At 50.8% G+C, this 20,001-nt stretch overlaps 1 protein-coding gene and 2 long non-coding RNA genes across 5 annotated transcripts; 1 reads left to right on the top strand and 2 right to left on the bottom strand.

Annotated features, from left to right (window-relative positions):
• Positions 1-1,829: 1,829 nt before the first annotated feature.
• Positions 1,830-4,265, bottom strand: LOC136017324 (uncharacterized). 2 transcript variants are annotated; one of them, XR_010613899.1, is made up of 3 exons: positions 3,935-4,265; positions 2,952-3,102; positions 1,830-2,827 (listed from the first exon to the last, which is right to left on the bottom strand). It is a non-coding gene; the product is annotated as an uncharacterized LOC136017324 (long non-coding RNA). The 2 variants fall into 2 exon arrangements; XR_010613900.1 differs by having other exon boundaries at positions 1,830-2,389.
• A 1,571-nt stretch (positions 4,266-5,836) lies between these two features.
• LOC136017962 (uncharacterized) lies at positions 5,837-7,812 on the bottom strand. Of its 2 annotated transcripts, none has more exons than XR_010614169.1 (2): positions 7,764-7,812; positions 5,837-6,758 (listed from the first exon to the last, which is right to left on the bottom strand). It is a non-coding gene; the product is annotated as an uncharacterized LOC136017962 (long non-coding RNA). The 2 variants fall into 2 exon arrangements; XR_010614168.1 differs by lacking the exon at positions 7,764-7,812 and adding an exon at positions 7,190-7,666.
• A 95-nt stretch (positions 7,813-7,907) lies between these two features.
• ZFP36L1 (ZFP36 ring finger protein like 1) lies at positions 7,908-11,457 on the top strand. The gene is made up of 2 exons (XM_065686728.1): positions 7,908-8,126; positions 8,896-11,457. The coding sequence occupies exons 1-2, from the start codon at positions 8,070-8,072 to the stop codon at positions 9,844-9,846; spliced, it is 1,008 nt and encodes a 335-aa protein (XP_065542800.1). The 5' UTR covers positions 7,908-8,069; the 3' UTR covers positions 9,847-11,457.
• The last annotated feature ends 8,544 nt before the right edge of the window (positions 11,458-20,001 follow it).

The following is a 20,001-nucleotide window of genomic DNA, read 5'->3' as shown; positions in this document are numbered from 1 at the left end:
GACCACAGTTTAAGACCCCCATGGGCAAGTATGACATCGGGCCAGGGAGCTGGTGGGCACCTCCCGGCCATCCTGTCCTCTGGCTTTTGCTGCTTTCCCCTGAGATAACACTGGAATAATGTGTGTAAAGATACGCATCCAGAAGAGGACACAGAGCAGGAGGCTCAGAAGTGGAGGGGCTGGGGCGCCCCCAAGATCCAGGCAGCCGGTGGGGCTGGTGCAATGCCTGAGCTAAGTGCCAGGTCCCACACATTTGGATCCAGATCTCAGATTACCAGTAGCTTAGCTTCCCAGTCTGTCTGTGAAGTGCTTCAGAGGGTGCTGAGAGTGTCTGCAAAGGGTGGTGGGAGCAACAGTGCCTGGTGAAGCTGGCAGAGAGGCTCCTGTGCTGCTGGGGCAGGCTGCAGTAGGAATTTTACTGCTGATTCCCAGAGGAGCAGAGCTAGGCAAGTGCACAAAGCCCTCCCAATCCAAGCTCAAATGTATGAATTTACTATATCTAACTCCTCCCTGAAATCCAAACAGACTCGATTACATTCTCTCTCCGTAATGAATCAGTAATTATATTGAAGAACACTATTATTTGTTTGGCATGACCTATATAAACCCAACTTGGGGAGTGCATATTTGGTGCAGTGCCAGTGCTCTGTGCCCTGCGTATTATTGCCTTATAAACACAACCATTGTTTGAATTTCAGATCAAAACAAAATGAGCCACATCGCTTGTCAGTTATTAGATATCTTTTTCCCAAATGCTCACCCAGACCATATTACAATAACAATAATTATTATTACATACTTCCTTATTATATGTTTGTGCCGAGGTAGCACATTTGCCTTTTTCCCACACGTTAGTAGCTTCTTCTGACTCTTATGATTCATTCCTGCTTGTTTCCCAATGTCCATGAGGAGCTCTTTTTGTGTTCCTGGCTGCATTTCATCAAGACCTGCAGATTGGTGTAGGCACCCACAGTGCTGTACTGCACCAGTCCGTAAAGGGTTGCAACCGGCACGGGGGCTTCTCTGCTCGAGGGAACATATAAACGCAAGAAAGACATGGACCCTGCCCCAGGTGCTTTATAAATATTTAACCTAGTCTGATGATGTGATAAGGACTGATAATGTAATTTGGACAGACTAAAACCCAGCCTTGCTTGCGGAGGCCTGGAAGTGGACCCTCTGAGAGCACGGTAGTGCTGCTGCCACAGCCACTGCCACAGCTGGGGGTAGGACTCACCTTTGTAACTTGGGACATGTAAAGTTTAGTTGTCAAATCCTGAAGTTGTTGACCTACCTTTACAGTCACAGAAGAGAAGCTGTGCTTGGCTGCGGAGTGAGTCAGCCCTTCTCAAGATAAATGTGCAAGATAGGAGAGATGAATCACACACTGGAGGTGCCTATTTGTCTCAATTGACTATGCAAGAAGCCTGTCGAACTAAATAGGTTTAGACACCTAACTTTTAGGCACCTAAAATCAGGTGAGAGGAATCCCACCCTCATTGTTCTTCATTCTTCATTAGCACCCTGACAAAGCAGGCAGTGGGAGAGGCTTCCTGGAAATGCCCTCCCAGATACGGACCTGGCCAAACCCCTCCATCCTCTGTGCATGGGAATCTGCAAAGCCTCGCCTCCGTTCCTCCCCACGCAGCTCCTACAGGCATGGGGCGCTCCAGCCATGCCCAGCTGGTAGAGATGAAAGTGTGTTCCCTGCTGTGGTCTGAATGAGACAACGGTCTTGTGGGAAAAGATATAATAGTGGAACTGAAGTTGAACTGAAGTCTGTATCATAATGTATTCAGAGCAGGCGGGGGGGGGGGGGGGGGGGGGGGAGTGGGGGGTGATGTGTGCAAAAAAAAAATAATAAAAAGAAAAGAAGACTTGACCTTGGCTTCTTGCCTGGTGCTAAAAGTATGTTTTGATGGAATGGCATAGGCGATAAAGCAAGCTGTCTCCCCGATGCAAATATCTCATGGAGATGTATGGAGTGCAGCCCGTGTGTTTGGAAATGGTATTTTTTACAAAGGGTTATAGCCAGGCCTGTCAGAGGTGAGCTGCCACTAGCACAGCAAGCAGCACCTTCTCACACCAGCACTGCCTCTCCTGTCAGACAAATGGCATGACCTGAGAGGCTCCCATGTGGTTTTAGATGTTTTCTTTAAAACAAAACAAAACAAAAACAAAAAACAAAACAAAGAAAAGAAAGGTGAAAGCATTTTAGTTGTAGCACATTCTTCCAGAGCTAAAAATCATGGAAACATTCCACTGGTTGACGTCTGAAGAATAAATCAGCAGCCAGGGCTGCTCTGGCTGGAAACATGCAGAGGCCAACAGAAATCACTGCTGCATTATCACCCTCCTGTGTACAGGCCTGCGAGCATGGAAGTAAGATCTGAAAAAAACCGTGTTGTTTGTGCTGAGATCTGTTCCTTGCCATGTCCCCAGTCACTTCTGTGTCATGCACTAACCCCCCCCTGTCGATGCAAGGTCATTTGCTGTTTTGATGTGCAGCTTGCTTTCTTTTTTTTTTTTTTTTTTCTGGAAACTGCCAATAGTCTCTTTAAAGCTTCCCTTAAACTGAATGACAATTTATTTAGGTGAGAGATATCAGACTTCTCTCTGCCCTGGCAGGCACAGAGCCCTGTGCAGATCAGGCCAGGTTAAAGGTACCTGTCTGAAGCTCTACTCTTGCTGTACACCATCATCAGCCCCTGAGTTTGGGCCCAGCAGGAATGCTGGGGACCTTAGGACCACCATGTGCCTGGCTGTGATCTGGAGAAAGAGGGTGCCAGCACCCAGCTGTGCAGGCTGTCCCATGCGGGTGGGCTTCCTGCGGAGAGAGGGACAGGGTACTGCTCTGGGGACCCACAGTGGGATGGCACACTGGTCTCCCTAGCAGCTGCTTCATGGCTCTGCTCTGCCAGTGGTGCACAGCCTCTTGCTCCATCCCTCACCTCGCTGTAGCCGGGCTGGGGTGCTTTCTTGGCTCCCATTGCTACACCAGCAGGATGGAAATCCCTTCTCCAGCTTCATGCAGTTGTGGTGCACTCAGTGAGGAGAGATCAGACGAGATTTGCTCCTTGCTCTAAAGGGTTTGCAACTTCACTGAAAACAGGCAAACCCTGGTAAGAAGAGTGAGGTTTCTCTGCAGGAGGCGCTGAGCAGCAGGGAGCTCTGTGGTGCTGCGGGAGGGGGCTGCTGGGCTTTCCACAACCGTGCAGCAGCCAGTCCTGGTGATGCTCTTTTCCTCCAGCCCCTTGAACCTATTATTTTCTGCACTGGCTTGTGTCTCAGCTCAGCTCCCACCCCAGCACAGGCTGCACATGTCTGGGTGCAGGTGGATGGACGCTGGGATGTGGCTGGGCCAGCCGCCTGACAAATACTAAACACTAGCATGGGCTTGCTGTCCTGTTGTGTGGAAATAGATTAATTGCATTGGAATTTCCACTGGAAATTATAACTTGGATCCATTAAGTTCAGCCAATTTCCTTATCCTGCGTCTGCTGAAAGGATACCTCTGCTTTTTCCACTGCAGTATCTTGTCTGTGCCACCAGTGCCAAATCTGTGGCAGGCTAGTCACGTCCATGTGACACTTTCAGAAGAGGCCACATACTACCCCTACCTCCTGTCTCCTCCTCCCCTCAGTTTCCCCAGAGGTATCCCCACATCTAAGAAACAGAAAACACTCTTTATGAACTACCACATCAGATCCCAAACCCCATTACTAATTAGTAACAATGTCCCATAATTTAGATCACCTTGAATGGTCTCTAGGTCGTTCACAGGTGCAAAGTCAGGAGGATTAAGGGCTTATAATATTTGTCTGGCAGTGTAACTACCAATTCCAGCAAAAATAATGGAGCTAGCTTCTTGGGTTTCCTGCCACCACAAAGTACACACATGCACACACTCTCTATTTTATGAATGTTTACATACCCGAGCTGCCAGGAATCTTACTCCCGTTGCTTCCCACCACCTTAACACACTTTCCTGTATCTCTGCGAGTCTGTTTCCTCACCAAGCAGCCGGTAATATCCCTTTCGCTGGGGAGCAGGCGGAGGCCGGGCTTCCTCCGGTGCCAGAAAAGCCTGGCAGAGGGCGCACCTACAAGCTGTGGTTTCCATCCCGAGCCATTCACACCTCCCAGTGGCTACCCAGAGATGTTCCATGGACGGGTGCGCAAGGCCCAAATAAAAGGAAGGATTAAAAAGTTAGGGACAGGCGGGGAATGGCCACACTGACATCCGCCTACCACCCCTGAAAGGCCACAGCGTCTGAGGAGGTGCCTGGGTCGGAGGAAACTTCTACACCCGCTTGTGAGAGGAGCAGAAAGGCACTTCCACACCTCCACCTCCAGGGGCACAGCCAACAAAAATAGCACTGGACCCAAAGGATATATATAGAACAGCGGTTGCAGAAAGCTTCGACTCATTTTACACTGCCAGCAGAAATAAAGGCAGGAGGTTTTTCCTTCCTCCAGCCCCAGCCCCTGTACATCAGAATATCACTGCAGAAAAGGCATGTCTATTTATCTGAAGATTCCCATGGGAGCAGGGCAGTGAAGTGCCTAACTCATGCGAAACTCACAGGAGAAAATGTTGCTCGCAGCAAAGGCACTTCCCTTTCCTAACTTGAAACTTTGGGAATTGGGTGGTAGGAAGGGGAACAAACCAAACCACCACCCTTCACCTTGTTTTCAACAACTGAGGCTTTTTTGCTCTCATGTTCTTGTTTGGTCACTCTGACACAAGCACAACTGCAGGGTTCCTATTGCCGAACCGCTCCAGTCCAGGTGAAGACAAGAGGAGGTGTCTTAAGATAACAATCTCCGTCTGTTGCTATGGGAGCTGTAACATCACCAGATATATTTGTGGCAGAGCTGGCACTTGGGTTCAGTTTATACCGGCTTCTCAAAGTAACCTCTTATTACCCTGACAGGGAGTTAAACTGCAGCCACCCCACGAGACTGCTCTCCAGCCTTTAACAGAAGCCAGTGTGTGAACCCGTGCCCAGTGGGTGAGGGATGAGATGGCGCTGATTTGTACTTCCCATCACTCACCTCCTCCTGCCTGGCCCAAACAATCTGATGTTGCAGGGCTAATCTAAAACCAAATTTGTGAGGTGCACCTCCAAGCCCATCAGGGTTAGATGGAATATAAAGCACAAAAGTAGACCCTAACTACATAAAAATAACTGAACTGGGTCAGATCAAAGGTCTGTTGTGTCCTTCCTCTTATCTCCAAGAGCAGCTAACGCTTAAGAGTTAAAAACAGGGTAACAAGTGATACTTTTGCTATACATTGTCCAGCAACGTGCTGCAGAGGTCTGCCTTTGCCTTTAGTAAACCTCCAGGGACTTTTCCTCCATAAATTTGTTGAATTGTTTTTTTGACCCTGTTTATACTTTTGACCTCCACAGCATCATGTGCCAATAAGCCCACAGTTTTATACACACACGCAACTGGAAAAAATACTCCTTTGAACCTCCTGCCTTTATCATTTCATTCACTGCCCCCTGGTTCTTCCCTGTTTTCTGGCCATTCCAGCCTATTTCAGCTCTCTTTTGGGAAAGTGGTTCTTAATTCCTCTGTTAAATGTGTGCACAGGTCTGATGAAGGATCTTATTACCCCCCTGTATTTTGACACAAGTTTAGCATCTGCTTGCATTGGAACCAGGGAACAAGAATGCTTCAGAAGCTGCTCCTGCACTGAGGACAGATTTGGGAAGGGCTTGGACAGCCCCAGACATTTATTCCAGCTGCAGTATCCCAACTGAAATGTGCTGGGCCTGGACAGATTGACCCACACGAGAAAGCTAATGAGCACGGCACTGCATTCATTCACGTTTTCAGGAATCTTTAATAATTGACTTTCATTTTATTCATTTACGGATCTTTGTTCAGTTGCATCTTTCAAAGTGTTGGCACATCTCTGGCGGAAGGTGCAAGGCTCCGATTTTTTCATTCCTCTGCTCAGTGTGAATTCATGCCCTCACAAATTCCCACTCTGGCCCGGAGGGCTCTGACTTTTAGCCACGAGGTGGGGTGAGTTGCTAAATTCCTGATCTGAGCATGTGCGCAGCCAATGCAAAGCAGACCACCATGGAGTCGGGGTTTGCCAAGCTAAATCACTTAGAAAAAAATTCCTTCTCGGCTTCAGCTTTCGCTGCTTGATCCGTGGAAATGCGCAACCTTAAACCCCAAGCTTCCAAAACAAAGGCACACGGGAAAGCGAATAATGCAAAAGTGGTGGTGGCTGTCCCGCACAGAGCCTTCTGCTCAGCCTTGCACCTTGATCGGCCAATGGAGAGGGACCGGGTTGAAAACCAGGCTGGGAGCGACTGAGGAGAGAAATAGTTATCTCAGCTGGCTTTCTCGGTAACTCTTGGAAAGTCCCTGAAATGACGTTTCTAACCTAACAATTAAAATGGGTTTAATTATAGAGAGGCTCAGAGCCCTGGGAACAAGCACCATCTACAGAACGAGTAAACAACTGCAGAAAGTAATAGGCTGCTCTCTCTCCTGGTTACTTCTGGCCAAAGCAAGGAAAAGAAGAAACTAGAAAGAGAAAGAAATTCGAGGAACCTGATTGCTCTCCTTAAGTAAATAATAACAGTATCTGTATTAAAAAAAAAAAAAAAGAGTCAGAAATCTGGAATAGCTGGAGCCTGTGGGCGTTCCTCTCGGTTATTTTGGCTGTTCTTGAAGACCGAAGGAGGGGAAAAAGATCAGCCGCCAGCTCAAAGTCCAGGTCCTGCGACTCTAAAGCAAACAGAAGAGGAAGTGGATCATTTGTTTGAAGTTTTCAGAGCGATGGCCGCTCGGGCCGGCACTGCGCTGCCCAAGGCAGGCGGCTCTTCCCTGCCGGTCAAGCCGGCCGTGGGGCCGGCGGAGCAGTGTGTGGTGCCGGGCAGCGGCAGGGCCCCCCCCCCCCCCAAGCTGTCTGTGCGGGGAGGGAGAGGGCCGGGATGCCATTGCTCGGCCCTGGGTGAAACACTGGCTGAAGTTATGGTTAGGGCGCGCCTTGCTCGGCTGGGTGCGTTTGGGGGAAGCGGGTTTCACGCTGAGGCACCGTAGCACCGAGAAAGCTCCGGGCGCTCTGGGTTTTTTATTGTTTTAACTTATTTTTACACAGAAACTGCCGCCATGCTCCCCGCTCCTCCCCGCCGTATCGATACACGCATGAATCATACTTTGCGTACTAAAAGCTGGAACAGATCACTTGCTCGGAGACGTTGTTTCTTTTCAGTTTTACAGTTCTGAGTTCTGGGGGCTAGAAGCGGACTGTGTAGGGAGAAAAGGGCAGAACTCCTCGGAGACCCTTTCGAAGTGCAAACCCGTATTTTAACCATTTCAACTAACGTGGACGGGAGCTAGTTCCCCTCCCAGCTTCCAGTACGAACTGGGAAAGAGAAGTAACCCCCCCTGAGAGGTGTCCGTGTCCGTGTGCATCCACACAAAGCCAGCCCCGCGCAGCCCCCGCCAGCCGCCCTCGGGCCGTTGGTACTTGCGGGGGCTCACGCGTACCGGACAAACGCGAGGCCGCTGCGCGACCCATTCCCCCCCCCCCGCGCGCAGGCCCCCGCCTTCCACGCGCACACAACGGCCTTCTTGAGGAGGGAGGGGAGCGCGGCGGCGGCGGGGCGGGTTTTCCCCCGCTCCTGCTCTTTTTTTTTCCTTCCCCCCCTTTTTTTCTTCCCCCCCCCCCCCCCCCTCCCTCCCTCCCTCCCTCCCTCCCCCCTCCTTCCTTCCCCCCTCCTTCCTCACGAAAGTTTCTCCGGCCCCGCCCGCCACGGTGATTCAGTCGCGGTGTCAATCACCCTGCCCTTCTCCCCCCTCCTCCCCTTTCCTCCCGTCGCCGGCTCCTCCTCCCGGGGGTAAGTCCGAAACTTTATAAGTTGAGCTTTCTGCCGAGCCCGCTGGAAGCGGCGGCGGGCTGGGAGCGGCGGCGGCGGCGGCGGGGGGAGGCGGCAGGCTGCGCGCCGGGCGCCCGAGGCTCTGCCTTACCCACGCCGCGACTCCTCGTGTCCGTGTGCCGCGGCCGCACCCGCGTCCCCCCCTCGCTCTCCGAAGATGTCCACAGCCCTGGTGTCGCCCACCATCTTCGACCTGAGCGAAGTTTTATGCAAGGTAAGCGCGCCGTCGGGAGCGGCTCCGGCGCTCCTCGCCGCCTTTCAGGTTCGAGTTTGGGTTCCCCCCCCCCCCCCGCCCCGGTTTGCTAGCCGGTACCGAGCTCGGCGTAGAACGGGGTGCGGATCCCCCGTTGCTGCTGCCCCCGCTTTCCCCCTCGGTCCCAGCGGCGGAGGGGAGCGTGGGGGGCACCGCCCCGCGCTCCTGGCGGGCTCAGTCGCGGGGCCGGGTCGCTCCCTTGCCCCTGGGGCCGTCGCGCTGCAACACGCCCGGGCGGGCGGGCTCGCTGCCCGCGAGGCTCCGCCGCCCCTGCCCGGCCACGCCGCGAGGGGAGCGGGGCGGCGGGGGCTGGGCGGGAGCTGCGGCCGCACTGCGGGGGGGTGTGGGGGGGGTGTTGTTGGGGCGGGCGCCAGCGCTGCGCGCTGCCCTTCCCGCTCGCCGCCGTCCCCTGGGAGGCTCTCCCAGAAAGAAGCTCCGGCCTCGGAGTTCTCTTGCGTGCAGCCCCCGCGGCTCCCCCGCGTCTGGCGCTTGGCTCGCTTCCGCACGTAGCCCTGCCAGCGCTTCGCGGGGGGACGGGGCGGGGTGGCCCGTGGCTCTCGGGGGCAGCGGCGAGCGGGCTGGAGCACATGCTGGTGAGGACGGCCGCCCTGCTTGCCCCGCCGCCCGGGGACCAGCGGGGTGCCGTTCCGTGCCGCTGGAGACTCTCGGGGCTGCGTGGGGACGCCGGAGGAGGCGGTGACAGTGACCGGCCCTTGCTTTCTCCCCACAGAGCAACAAGATGTTGAATTACAGCCCCTCGAGTGTCAGCGGGTGCCTGCTGGACAGGAAGGCGGTGGGCACCCCGGCCGGCGGGGGCTTCCCTAGGAGGCACTCTGTCACCCTGCCCAACTCCAAGTTCCACCAGAACCAGCTCCTTACCAGCCTGAAAGGGGAGCCGGCTCCCATGCTGGGCCCCCGGGAAAGCCGCTTTCGGGACCGCTCCTTCTCCGAGGGCGGCGAGCGCCTGCTGCAGCAGAAGCAGCCCGGGGGACAGGTCAACTCCAGCCGCTACAAGACGGAGCTGTGCCGCCCCTTCGAGGAGAACGGCGCCTGCAAGTACGGCGACAAGTGCCAGTTCGCCCACGGCATCCACGAGCTGCGGAGCCTCACCCGCCACCCCAAGTACAAGACCGAGCTCTGCCGCACTTTCCACACCATCGGCTTCTGCCCCTATGGGCCGCGCTGCCACTTCATTCACAACGCGGAGGAGCGCCGCGCTGTGGCGGGGAGCCGGGAGCCCGCCGTCACCGACCGACCCCGCCTGCAGCACAGCTTCAGCTTCGCCGGCTTCCCCAGCACTGCTGCCAGCGGGCTGCTGGACAGCCCCACTTCTATCACCCCGCCGCCCATGCTGAGCGCCGACGACCTGCTGGGCTCCCCCACCCTGCCTGACTGCGCCAGCAACCCCTTCACCTTCTCCAGCCAGGAGCTGGTCAGTCTCTTTGCCCCCAGCATGGGGGTGCAGGTGCCCAGCGGGAACTCCCCCACCACCTTCTTGTTCAGGCCCATGTCCGAGTCCCCCAACATGTTTGACTCGCCGCCCAGTCCTCAGGACTCCCTCTCTGACCAGGAGGGCTATCTGAGCAGCTCCAGCAGCAGCCACAGCGGCTCAGATTCCCCTATCCTGGACACCTCAAGACGTCTTCCCATCTTCAGCAGACTCTCCATCTCTGACGACTAATCTGGGGTTTCTTCTTGCTCCCCCCTCACCCCCCCACCTCTATTACAATGTTAAGCTGAACTCCTCCCACCCCATCCCCAGTAGTCTGAGCTGGATGTTAACATGTCCGCCTGCCTGCTGTAGACCCACTGGCTTAAACCTTAAGTGCCAAATTACGATGAAAAGCAATAACGTTTACAAAATTAGTGCCTTTTAACACTTTCACTGTGACTATTACCTCTCCAGCTGCAGAGGGCACCAGCAGCTCTGTGCACTTCCAGATGTGCAGGAAATGTCCGGATCCAGCTCCCTCCACTGGCCATGTACTGCATAACCCCTCTCCCAGTCGCTTCCTGACTGGCCAGTTTCCGCTAGGCTGCAGGCATGTGGGCAAGTGTTAACATCCAGTCTTCTTTCTCACCTCCCCTTAAAGACTAGTCTTGCCTGGATCCGCTCAGGTCTGCGGGAAGAAAAAAGCTGAGAACGGACAAAGATTGTAACAAGAGTGGGACTTTGACTGGGAGGAAGAAAACAAAACAAACAACAGCAAAAAAGAAAACAAGAAGCAGATGGACTTACGAGAGACTTGATTTTGGTGCTAAAAAGTTCCCCGTGTATTCATGTGACATCTTAAAACAAATACAGAAATAGAGGGGGTGGGGCCAACAGAAGTCATTCCACACACACGAAAGTTCCTGTAAACAAAGTTCCAGTAGACATAGCTTTAATGGTTTTGCTCTAGAGTACTTTAGACCTATCTTAGAGCACTCACGCCAAGCTTTCTATTTTTTTTTTTTTCTGGGTTTTTAATTTTGTATAACTTCAGAAATTGGAGAGCAGATTTTGCTTGTCACTGCACAACAATATAAAAAAGCTTATTTAACTTATCAAAACGTATTTATTGCCGAAACCTATGCTTTTTTTGTTAATTTTGTTCATATTTATCGGGATGATGAATCCATAGAATATATTCTTTTATGTTTAAATTATGATCTTCCATATTAATCTTAAGATTGTGAAGTGTCTTTTTCCTTTTTTTCCCCACAGTTTAATATATTATACTACAATGACATTTTTTGTAACTTTACACTTTTTTGGTTATTTTATTTTAAAAAATGAAAAATTAATTTAAAAAAATGCAAAAAACTGTGTTTGGATTATTTATTTTAGAATTTCTCCCCTTTTTTGTTTTTGTGTTGGACTGCAAATTGAGTTAATGTGCTTCTTTGCCTTTCTTCTCCTCCTCTTCCCCTCCCCTGGGTCTTAACTGCCTAGGGCTTTAGAATGTACATACCTGAGCTCTGTTGTGAGACAGTGTGGAAGGAAGACCTTTGTCTTCCTCTTTCTGTATAGATTCTTCAAGGAGAAAAGCCTTGGGCTCAAAGTGCCTATCTGAAGACATTCCAAATACAGTTTGTCTTTGCGTTTCTGTATTCCAAGTTTGGAGTTTTCCTTGCCAAGGTGAACGGGACTGGCACAAAGAGAATGAATGTAATTCAACCCCCCCCCCCCCCCATTACTGTTCACTACATTGCTTTTTCCTCCTCTTTGTGTGAGTTTATTTAAAAGAGAATCTCTTTTGTAATGACTGTTTGCAGTTTAAATCAATAAACCCCAAGTTTTTTCAAGAAACTGACAGTGGAGCTGGTTTTCCTTGCACAGATTGAGGGGTTGATTTATAGACAGCCACTCAAATGCAGATAGTTCCCTCCTCTTGACCTAGAAGCGCCCATCCTGTGCTCAGGCGTCCCTCCGTCATTCCTCATGGATTCAATGGGTCAGCTGTACAAACCTGTGGATGCAGAGATCAATGGCAGCAGATAACCAGTGTGACCTATCTCAGTGGCCTCTCACCCTCTGTCTCTTAGGGAGTCTTCCCATCTTGAGTCCTTCAAGTCTGTTCTCTAAACTTCTTTCTGATCAATGTATCTTAAACCTTAGACTGGCTTTCGTTTCTCTTGTGGCTTATGTTCCCTGTGCAGCTCCTTCCCCCTCGTGGGAAGCCTATACATATTTTGAGCAAGGCTAAAGCGGGATGTTGAAGTGGCATGGATTTCCCAAGCCTCAGGCCTGGCTTGTTATTGGTACCATTCCCTTTTGGTACAGAGTGGTGGTTTGGTGTTTTGTGTGGGAGAGGAACGTGGACCCCCAGAGAAGTCTTCACCCTGGTATCAACATTGAAGCCTGCATACCCCTTTAAGTATGAGTTGGCAACCCCAGAAACTTCTGAACCCAGTGGTTTTATTCAGGGATGCTTCTTTGTCAGTGCTGGTCATGGTGTAAATCTTGTGTTTCCACCTTTGAGCTCTGTGGAACAGGCTTCGCACTCCATCTCAAACTGTACCAGCTCTCTCCCAAACCCGGGGTGGAATATTGTTGCTGAACCACCAATCTTTCATCTGTCTTGACATGCCTCACTGTTCAGAAGAAGTGTTTCCTAATTCCTGTTGGAAAAGTTCCTGACAAACAAAAGCTGTAGGATACCTCAAGGCTTACACCAGCGTACCTTTCCTGGTGTTGGCTTTGCGTAACATGCTTGCTTGTGTGGTCTGGCAATAAAGGTGAGCTAGGTGGAGGAAAGATGGTGGAAGAGGAGCGTGGCTGGTAGCAGCTGATTCCCATGAACAGCGCAGAGGCTGTGTGGGGAGTTTGCCTGGGCAATGCTGGTGTAACTAGCATGCAGCGCAGTCTGTGCTGATGCTTGAGAGAGGAGCCTCGGGCACAGCCCCAGTGCTGCTCAACAGGCCTCCAGAAACCTGCTGACCGCAGCCTTGCCCCTGGGTGTAAAGGTGATGGGGCCCACATGAGAGATGGGCTCCTTCCTGGAAAACCTCCTGTGCGCAGGTGCAGCAAGCACCCAGGCCTGCCTCCTTGCCGACTGCTGGAAGCCATGCCGTCGGCCCGTGAAGAGTAAGGTGTATCTGATCTGGAGAGGATCCCAAGTTTATCTCAAGGTGTGCACGTGGGGCTTGAAACTGCTCACCTCCTCTCTGGACTTTCTGCGCAGCTCTTCAAGCAAATAGTCTGCCCGGTTAATAATTGATGAACGCAATAGCTGCATTGGTTGCACGGTGCTGTTGGTATGACAAACTACTGGGAAGCTGCGCTAAAAGTAGGTCTTCTTTCCTGGTAGTTCTGTACTTCCCTCGTCCTAGCGTACTGGTTCTGGGAAGCCAGCACTATTTTTCTCCTGCGAATTTATTAATGATAAATGCTCTGTCACTCAGTGTTTTGCTTTTTGAAACTAGCCTTGAGCTAGGTCACACAGGGCATAGAGAAGAGCAGAACAGGCAGCATCAGAAGTTTACTTTCTGTAACAGTTTGTGAGAGAAAGGCAAGAGCCTCCAGCAATGCAGGGATTTCCCTGATTTGATACCATTAGCATTCATCGTGACTTGGGTGTATGGCAGCAGCTAGTCTGGAGGGACTTCCCTCCCTTGGGTTTACCATGGGTGAGTTGTCCATGCTGTTTCTTGTAAGGTTAGCCTCTGTGTCCTGTCGCAGTTTGCCGTGGTTGGTAATAGCCTAGCCAAGGCTCAGAAAGGTAAATAGCCTTTCCTGGCGTGATGGTTTTGAGACATTCCTTTGATTCGAGGGCTCCTCCATGCTCTGGCTCTTTGACTCTCACAAGAGAGTGTCACAGGACTCTCAAAGAGTGGCCAGGAAGAAAGAGCTGGCTTGTGTGGCTCTTCGGATGTGCCTGGTGTGCCTGGGCAGAGAGAAGTACCCTCAAGAACAAGATACCTGTTGTCCCATGTGAGGTGGCATGGCAGAGTATGCCTCGGTGCACATACAGCTCTTACTGTGGGGCAGGGGGACACCTATAGTGACTCTTACTGTTCCTCACATACTTTTGTTAGTCACAGGTATTTGCAGTGTGCGCTTCTTGTAAGAAGACTGGGTCCATGTCTCTGGGCTGCAGGTACTAGATGTCACTTATTTTTTGGCTTCTAGGTCAGATGATTAGTGCTATCCACATCCAACATGCCTGGCTGTCTCTGGAAATTACAGCCAGTGTGTATGGCTGGCTGCTCCAGTTGCCTCCTGGTACGGAGTAACAGAATGACTGTGATTCGCAGAGCTCCAGGTGGCTCAGATCCCACTCTAGTAGCTGCCTCCCTCTTTTCCAATTCCTACAATAGCTCTAAGTGCCCCCAGGACTGTACTGGCTGCTCCCTCACTAAGGGCTAAATGTGGCTTTTGTACTGAAGCACCTTCAGTTCTGCAGTCAGGGGCTGCAGAAACACAGGCTGCCTCATTTCCTGAACTTCTCTGTAGATGAGGGCTACAAAGTCAAATAGGGCTTCTTTGTTGTTGTTGCTGTTGTTGTTTTTAAAGGCAGTTGGGAACTTCACTACCTAGTTTTGGCTAACCTTTGTTTAGCATCGCTTGCATTTAGGCATGGTGTGCCAGACTGCAAGTAACAAAAAATGTAATTAAAAAAGAAGCCTGAAATGCTCCAAGTTCCTGACAGAATGTGCCTCATCAGCATACCCATGAAGTTCGGATGCAGAGTAGGAAGAAACTTGGAGAACTGGACAACGGTAGATACATGCCTGGAGGGGAGAATACAAGGGAGTTTTTGGGGAGGCGCAGGGAGGGCAGTGGTCTGCAAGTGGGACTTGGAGCTGCTGTTGCAAATCATGTGGGAAGACCAGGCTCTTGCATGGCAGAGGGGAGGTGGCAGTGGGGCAGGAAATGATGGGCCACCATTAAAGATTGGGAACAAAGCAAGAGATAGAGATCAAGTTTACACAGCATGGGGGATAGCAGAGGTGAGAGAGAATCCGTGCTGGTTTGAGTCTAAAGACTTCATAACTAACGGTGTTTGGATGCATGAAGGCTAATGAACTGGGTTCTCCAGCAAGGCTCAGGAGCATCAGCGTGGAGGGGAAGGTCTGGATAATGTAGCCTGCTGGATACTATCTGATGACTATGCACAAGGATATGAATGAGTATTAAGATGCAGTAATCCTCATGGGCAGCATGCCCTTTACACTTGCTAATTGCTGCAATTTGTGTGGCCTGCATTGGGAAAAGCAAGCATGTGCTTGAGCCTGGAGAAAGAGGCTTTGGGAGAAGGTGCAGCGGTCAGTGTGTGTGAGCAAAGAGGCTCCTGGCTCCAGTGCTGGACGTGTTGCATGGGCTGGAGGCTGCAGACATGCCATGGGGTGGCAATGACACAAAAGCACAGCCCCATTACCTTGCCTGGGAGGGAGTGAGGGGCTTGTGCTTGAGGGAGACTCCTCATGCCCTAGGAAACAATAGGCAAAATGGTCTTGTACCCAGCAGTGGGGCTAGGAAGGCAGTTTTGCTGTGGGGAGCTGGTGTGGCGAGTGACCAGGCGCTCTGGTGGCAGACTAAAGTGTGGGGAGTGGAGTGAAAAGAGGCAAAAAAAGAGAGTGAAGAAGGGTGTCTTCATCACCAGGGCCGCACAGAAGAGGGGTCAGGAGGAACCCATAGCAGAAGCAGTTTGAGGGGTATGAACCAGCCATAAACAAGAAGAAAACAGTAAAACTAGTGTTGGGAAGGAGTTCAGCTGGGAGGAAGGGGTGAAACCTGCTGCAGAGGGTATCTCTGGGGCTGGGAATGCTGGGAGGGATGGCGAGACTGGCTCAGCAGGGATGCTGCAAGTGTCTGCTGGGAACTCATGGAACCACCCTCAAGCTCTAGGCCAAGTTAAGCCCAAAATGATAGAAGATGATGTAAAATGTCCTTTGTTTGGAGACATTCTCGCCCGTTAAGCAATGCCTGTGCCTCACAAAGCCGGCACTTATTCCCTAGAATACTTCCAGCAAAAAGAGAAAAAAACAAGTTCCTCTAAGACACCCTAAACCAATACCTGCTGTGACTAAGCCCTGTGGGCAGCTCCACAGCTGATTTATATCCTCCTCCTCTTCCAAACAGAAGGGGTTAGAGTGGAAACAGACGCTGCGTTAAACATAGCCGAGGGCAGCAAGCAAGACAGCCCTGCACTGAGGCGGGGAGGAAGCGGGGCTGCGGGGCGGCTGCTGCCAGGCGTGACGCCGGTTCGGGTTTCCTCGTAGGCAGAACAGAGCTCCTTTTGGCTGGTGCAGCTTTATGGGCTCGCCTGGGTTTATTACACTGCAAATGTTTTGAATTCCACATCTTAATTTCCAGAGAGGCTTTGCTTCACTTTTGCTGCTTTTTTTATTTCACTACCACTGCCTTAACCTCTTCTTTTTGACCGGGTTTTGGTCAAAGCAGCCGTTTTCTGAGCAAACAGAGGACCGGAGTTCTCCCTGCCTGGGCTCCAGCTGCAAATTAATCTCTTTTCATAGCTTCGTTTTATGTACGCCCACTATCCCCACACATTAACTTAGTCAACACATGGAAGTGAAATTTTTCCATGCAGGATCCTGCGGGCTGTAAGGCTGTGTGGAGCACGTGACTGCCAGCTCCAGCTTTCTTGCACCTCTGGGTGGAAGGAAGTTTCCTTATCCCCCCCCCACATATGAGCGGTTGTCGGTGCGATGTGAAAAGTTTTAACAACTGGAGTTGGTGTAAACATTTCAGGGTTCGGCATTTCTGTGTGTGTTTGAAGTCTACCACCCCAGCTGGGCAGAGGCAAAGCCATAGGTATGGGATGTCTGCAGCACCTCTGGTCCTACCAGACCACCAGTCACCAAAAGATCCGACGGGAGGTTTGTCTCTGTGGGGTTTATCTCCCTCCCAGAGAGGACAGAAAGTGCAAGAGATGCTGATGCTGACAAAGACGGCTGGAGTCTGCTTGGCCTATGTAGCTATGCACTTTGTACTTCCTTATGGGTCAGAGCAATCCCAGGCACAGCTACAGGCTGGGCAGAGAAGAGATTCAGAGCAGCCCTGCGGAGAAGGATTTAGGGGTATTGATTGATGAGAAAATGAACATGAGGCAGCTTTAGTGTGTGCTTGCAGCCCAGAAAGCCAACCGTATCCTGGGCTGCATCAAAAGGAGCGTGACCAGCAGGTCGAAGGAGGTGATCCTGCCCCTCTACTCTGCTCTTGTGAGACCTCACCTGGAGTATTGTGTGCAGTTCTGGTGTCCTCAACATAAACAGGACATGGAACTGCTGGAACAAGTCCAGAGGATGATCAGGGGACTGGAGCACCTCCCGTATGAAGACAGGCTGAGGCAGTTGGGGCTGTTCAGCCGGGAGAAGAGAAGGCTGCGTGGGGACCTCATAGCAACCTTCCAGTATCTGAAGGGGGCCTATAGAGAAGCTGGGGAGGGACTCTTCATTAGGGACTGTAGTGACAGGACAAGGGGTAACGGGTTAAAACTTAAACAGGGGGAGTTTAGATTGGATATAAGGAAGAAATTCTTTCCTGTTAGGGTGGTGAGGCACTGGAATGGGTTGCCCAGGGATGTTGTGAGTGCTCCATCCCTGGCAGTGTTCAAGGCCAGGCTGGACAGAGCCCTGGGTGACATGGTTTAGTGTGAGGTGTCCCTGCCCATGTCAGGGGGGTTGGAACTGGATGATCTTAAGGTCATTTCCAACCCAGACCATTTTATGATTCTATGATGCCTTTCACACATGGGCCTGGGAGAACTTTACAGGTATTTTGGGCACTTGGCAAATGTAACTGTACGTATTCCTTGGGTTTTAGAACCCTGTTAGATACATGACTGTTAAATGAAGGGGATTGTCTGGCAGTGGCACAGTATCACAGAAAGAGCTGCAAAAATAATTTAGGACTCCTGATACTTTTTCTCCTGTCTTAGTCTCCAGGCAACAGCAAATATTTCTCCTGAATACTCTGGATGAGCAGATGCCAATGTTGATTCACAGGAAAAGGATGTAGCCACGCAAGCCATAGAAATGTTGTTTGGGATGGTAGCCACAGCCCCTAAGGAGACATTAAGCAATATGGAACAAACTCCAATGAAGTTATTTCTTGAAGCTCTTGCTTTGTTTGCTATAAAGAGATTTCTTGAGCAGTCTTATGTGGGAGCCATCGTGATTACCTTGATTACAGCTACACAAAGAGAATATACTGTGTTTCCCAGCTCTGGAGATGCTGCAAGGGCTTTTGGACGCTAGCATAGTCTGGGTTTACTAAGAAGTTACAGTCACAAGAAATGAGGAAAGGTTTTGTTGAAGGCCAACATCAGAGTGTAAAAGGTGCACTTTAGTGTGGAAAGAGGACAGCGCTGAAAATATACAAAGAGGCTCCTTGTTTATTTTCTCTCAGCCTCAGATCTTCTGTGCTGTGTTTACAAACAACCCCATTTTCCACATGATTAGACTTACAAGTTTATCATAGGATTGAAAAGCTGACAACAAACTTAATTCACCCCTTCTTGATGGTGCCCAGCCGAAAGAGCTTGGGGAGCTGCAGAAAATCATTTTCCTCCAAGTTTAGGTTATGTGGCTTTGGATTCACAGACTGAATCTGCTGACCAAGACGTTTCCCTTCTCCTGGCACCCTTCTGACCAGAAAAACACTCTCAGCCTGGATGAAAACAGAACTGGAGATGTTTTTCCAAACATCTGGCAGTTTGTTTGAAAAGCGAGCAAGAACTTGAGGGCAGGCAGCTGGGGGGAGGCCAGCGGTGTCACGGTGGAGGCCGGAGACAGCGGCCCATGGGGTTATCAGTGTATCATCCAGGTTGGCAGGGACTGGTAGTGAGTCATCCAGACCTTCACTCTTAACTGTGGCAGGGCTGATCTCGTTATCCACAAACCACCTCTCATGCACATTGTTGTCTAGCAATAGCCCGAAACAAACGTCTCCGGCACCGATGCATCCACGGCATTCCCTTGTGAGGAAGTTTCAACACTCAGGCTATTTTAACCTCTCAATATGTAGCCTAATACTTAACCTGAATGTCTCTTGTGGAGGTTTGTGGCCATTAACTTCACGTCCCATCCCCTTCAGTCCCTGCAGAATGGCATGTGTGGTTTCACCTTTCAGCTCTCCTGCCAGTTATGCCCTTTTCCAGTCTGTTCCCAGAGGATTTGCTTTTCCAAACCTTTCTACTTCTCTCTTCCTATGCCTGCTCAAAAATAGGATGTCCTAAACCCATCCTGAACTTTAATTTTCAGGCTGGTTCTGCTCTCACTGTTGCTGTCCTGTCTCTGGTTCTTGTGGAGGCAAGTTCAACCTTCCTGGCGTAATCTGTGATGAGGACAGGAAAAAAGCACTCTATCAAATTATATTGTTTCTGTTAGGAATACAATGGGATACAGAGTTTGACCTCTTGTCACAGCATTGTGCTGCCAAACAGGGCCCTGCCCCATTACTCAGGGGTGTCCTGGCTCCCTTCACACAGACCGGCAGTGATGGGTGTCTGGTTCTTGGGACTTTATTCCCACTGGGTTGTATGTATGAATAGGTATGTGTGCATAATACCTAGCTCTGGTATTAGCCCTGGGCTTCATGGCACCCAGGACCCTTGGGAGCCCACCAGCGTTGTTCTCTGAAGATGCTGTGCTTCCACCCCACAGTTTTCCTTCTTGAAGGAGAGACACTAACCCCTGTCCCTGGAGAACACAAGCTTTGAAACATGAGTTGATTTGTTTCTACTTACCGTTATCTTGGTTTACATAAATTACAGTGCTTAACAGTGGTCATAAAATTATCCAGCCCTAAAAACAAATCAGCTGTTGAGATTGGCTCTGTGACCTCCCTGATCAGCTCATTTCCAATGGGCAAACACGCAGTGGGAAAAGAAACAGTCCTTTCTTGTTCGTCACAAATGTTCATCTCCCTTTTGTATCAGCAGCCAGCTTCCCTGGTTTCCTAGTGTTGGTCAGTATAGAAAAGCACATCAAGCCTTTCGCTGTACGCTGCTTCACCATTCTGAATAACTCTGACAAGTTATTTAACTCAACTAAATCGTCCAGCGTCCTCCACAAGCAGCCAACGCATCTCTAGTATTTGACAGTCAGCTTCTGCCCTGAAAAGGGGGTTTCTTGACAAAGCAGTGATGATTCTCTTTCAGGGATACTGGATCACCTCTGGGTGCACTGTAAGTGAAATATTTTCTCTAACATGTCTCATCTGGAAGCTGAAAGGCAGCCTGGCTGGTTTCATTAATTGCTCTTGACCTGTGTTAGGATTTAGGCACTGAATCTGCCCTCTGTCTGAAGAAAAAAAGCAATAAAATCTTATTTTAGTTGCTAATCAGAGAAACTATTAATCTAAATACGCATAAGGAGTCGATGAGCC

This window comes from Lathamus discolor, chromosome 6 (genome assembly GCF_037157495.1).
Source record: "Lathamus discolor isolate bLatDis1 chromosome 6, bLatDis1.hap1, whole genome shotgun sequence".
Taxonomy (NCBI): domain Eukaryota; kingdom Metazoa; phylum Chordata; class Aves; order Psittaciformes; family Psittacidae; genus Lathamus; species Lathamus discolor.
The sequence above is the reverse complement of the archived record's forward strand: the minus strand, read 5'-3'. Positions and strand labels throughout refer to the sequence as shown.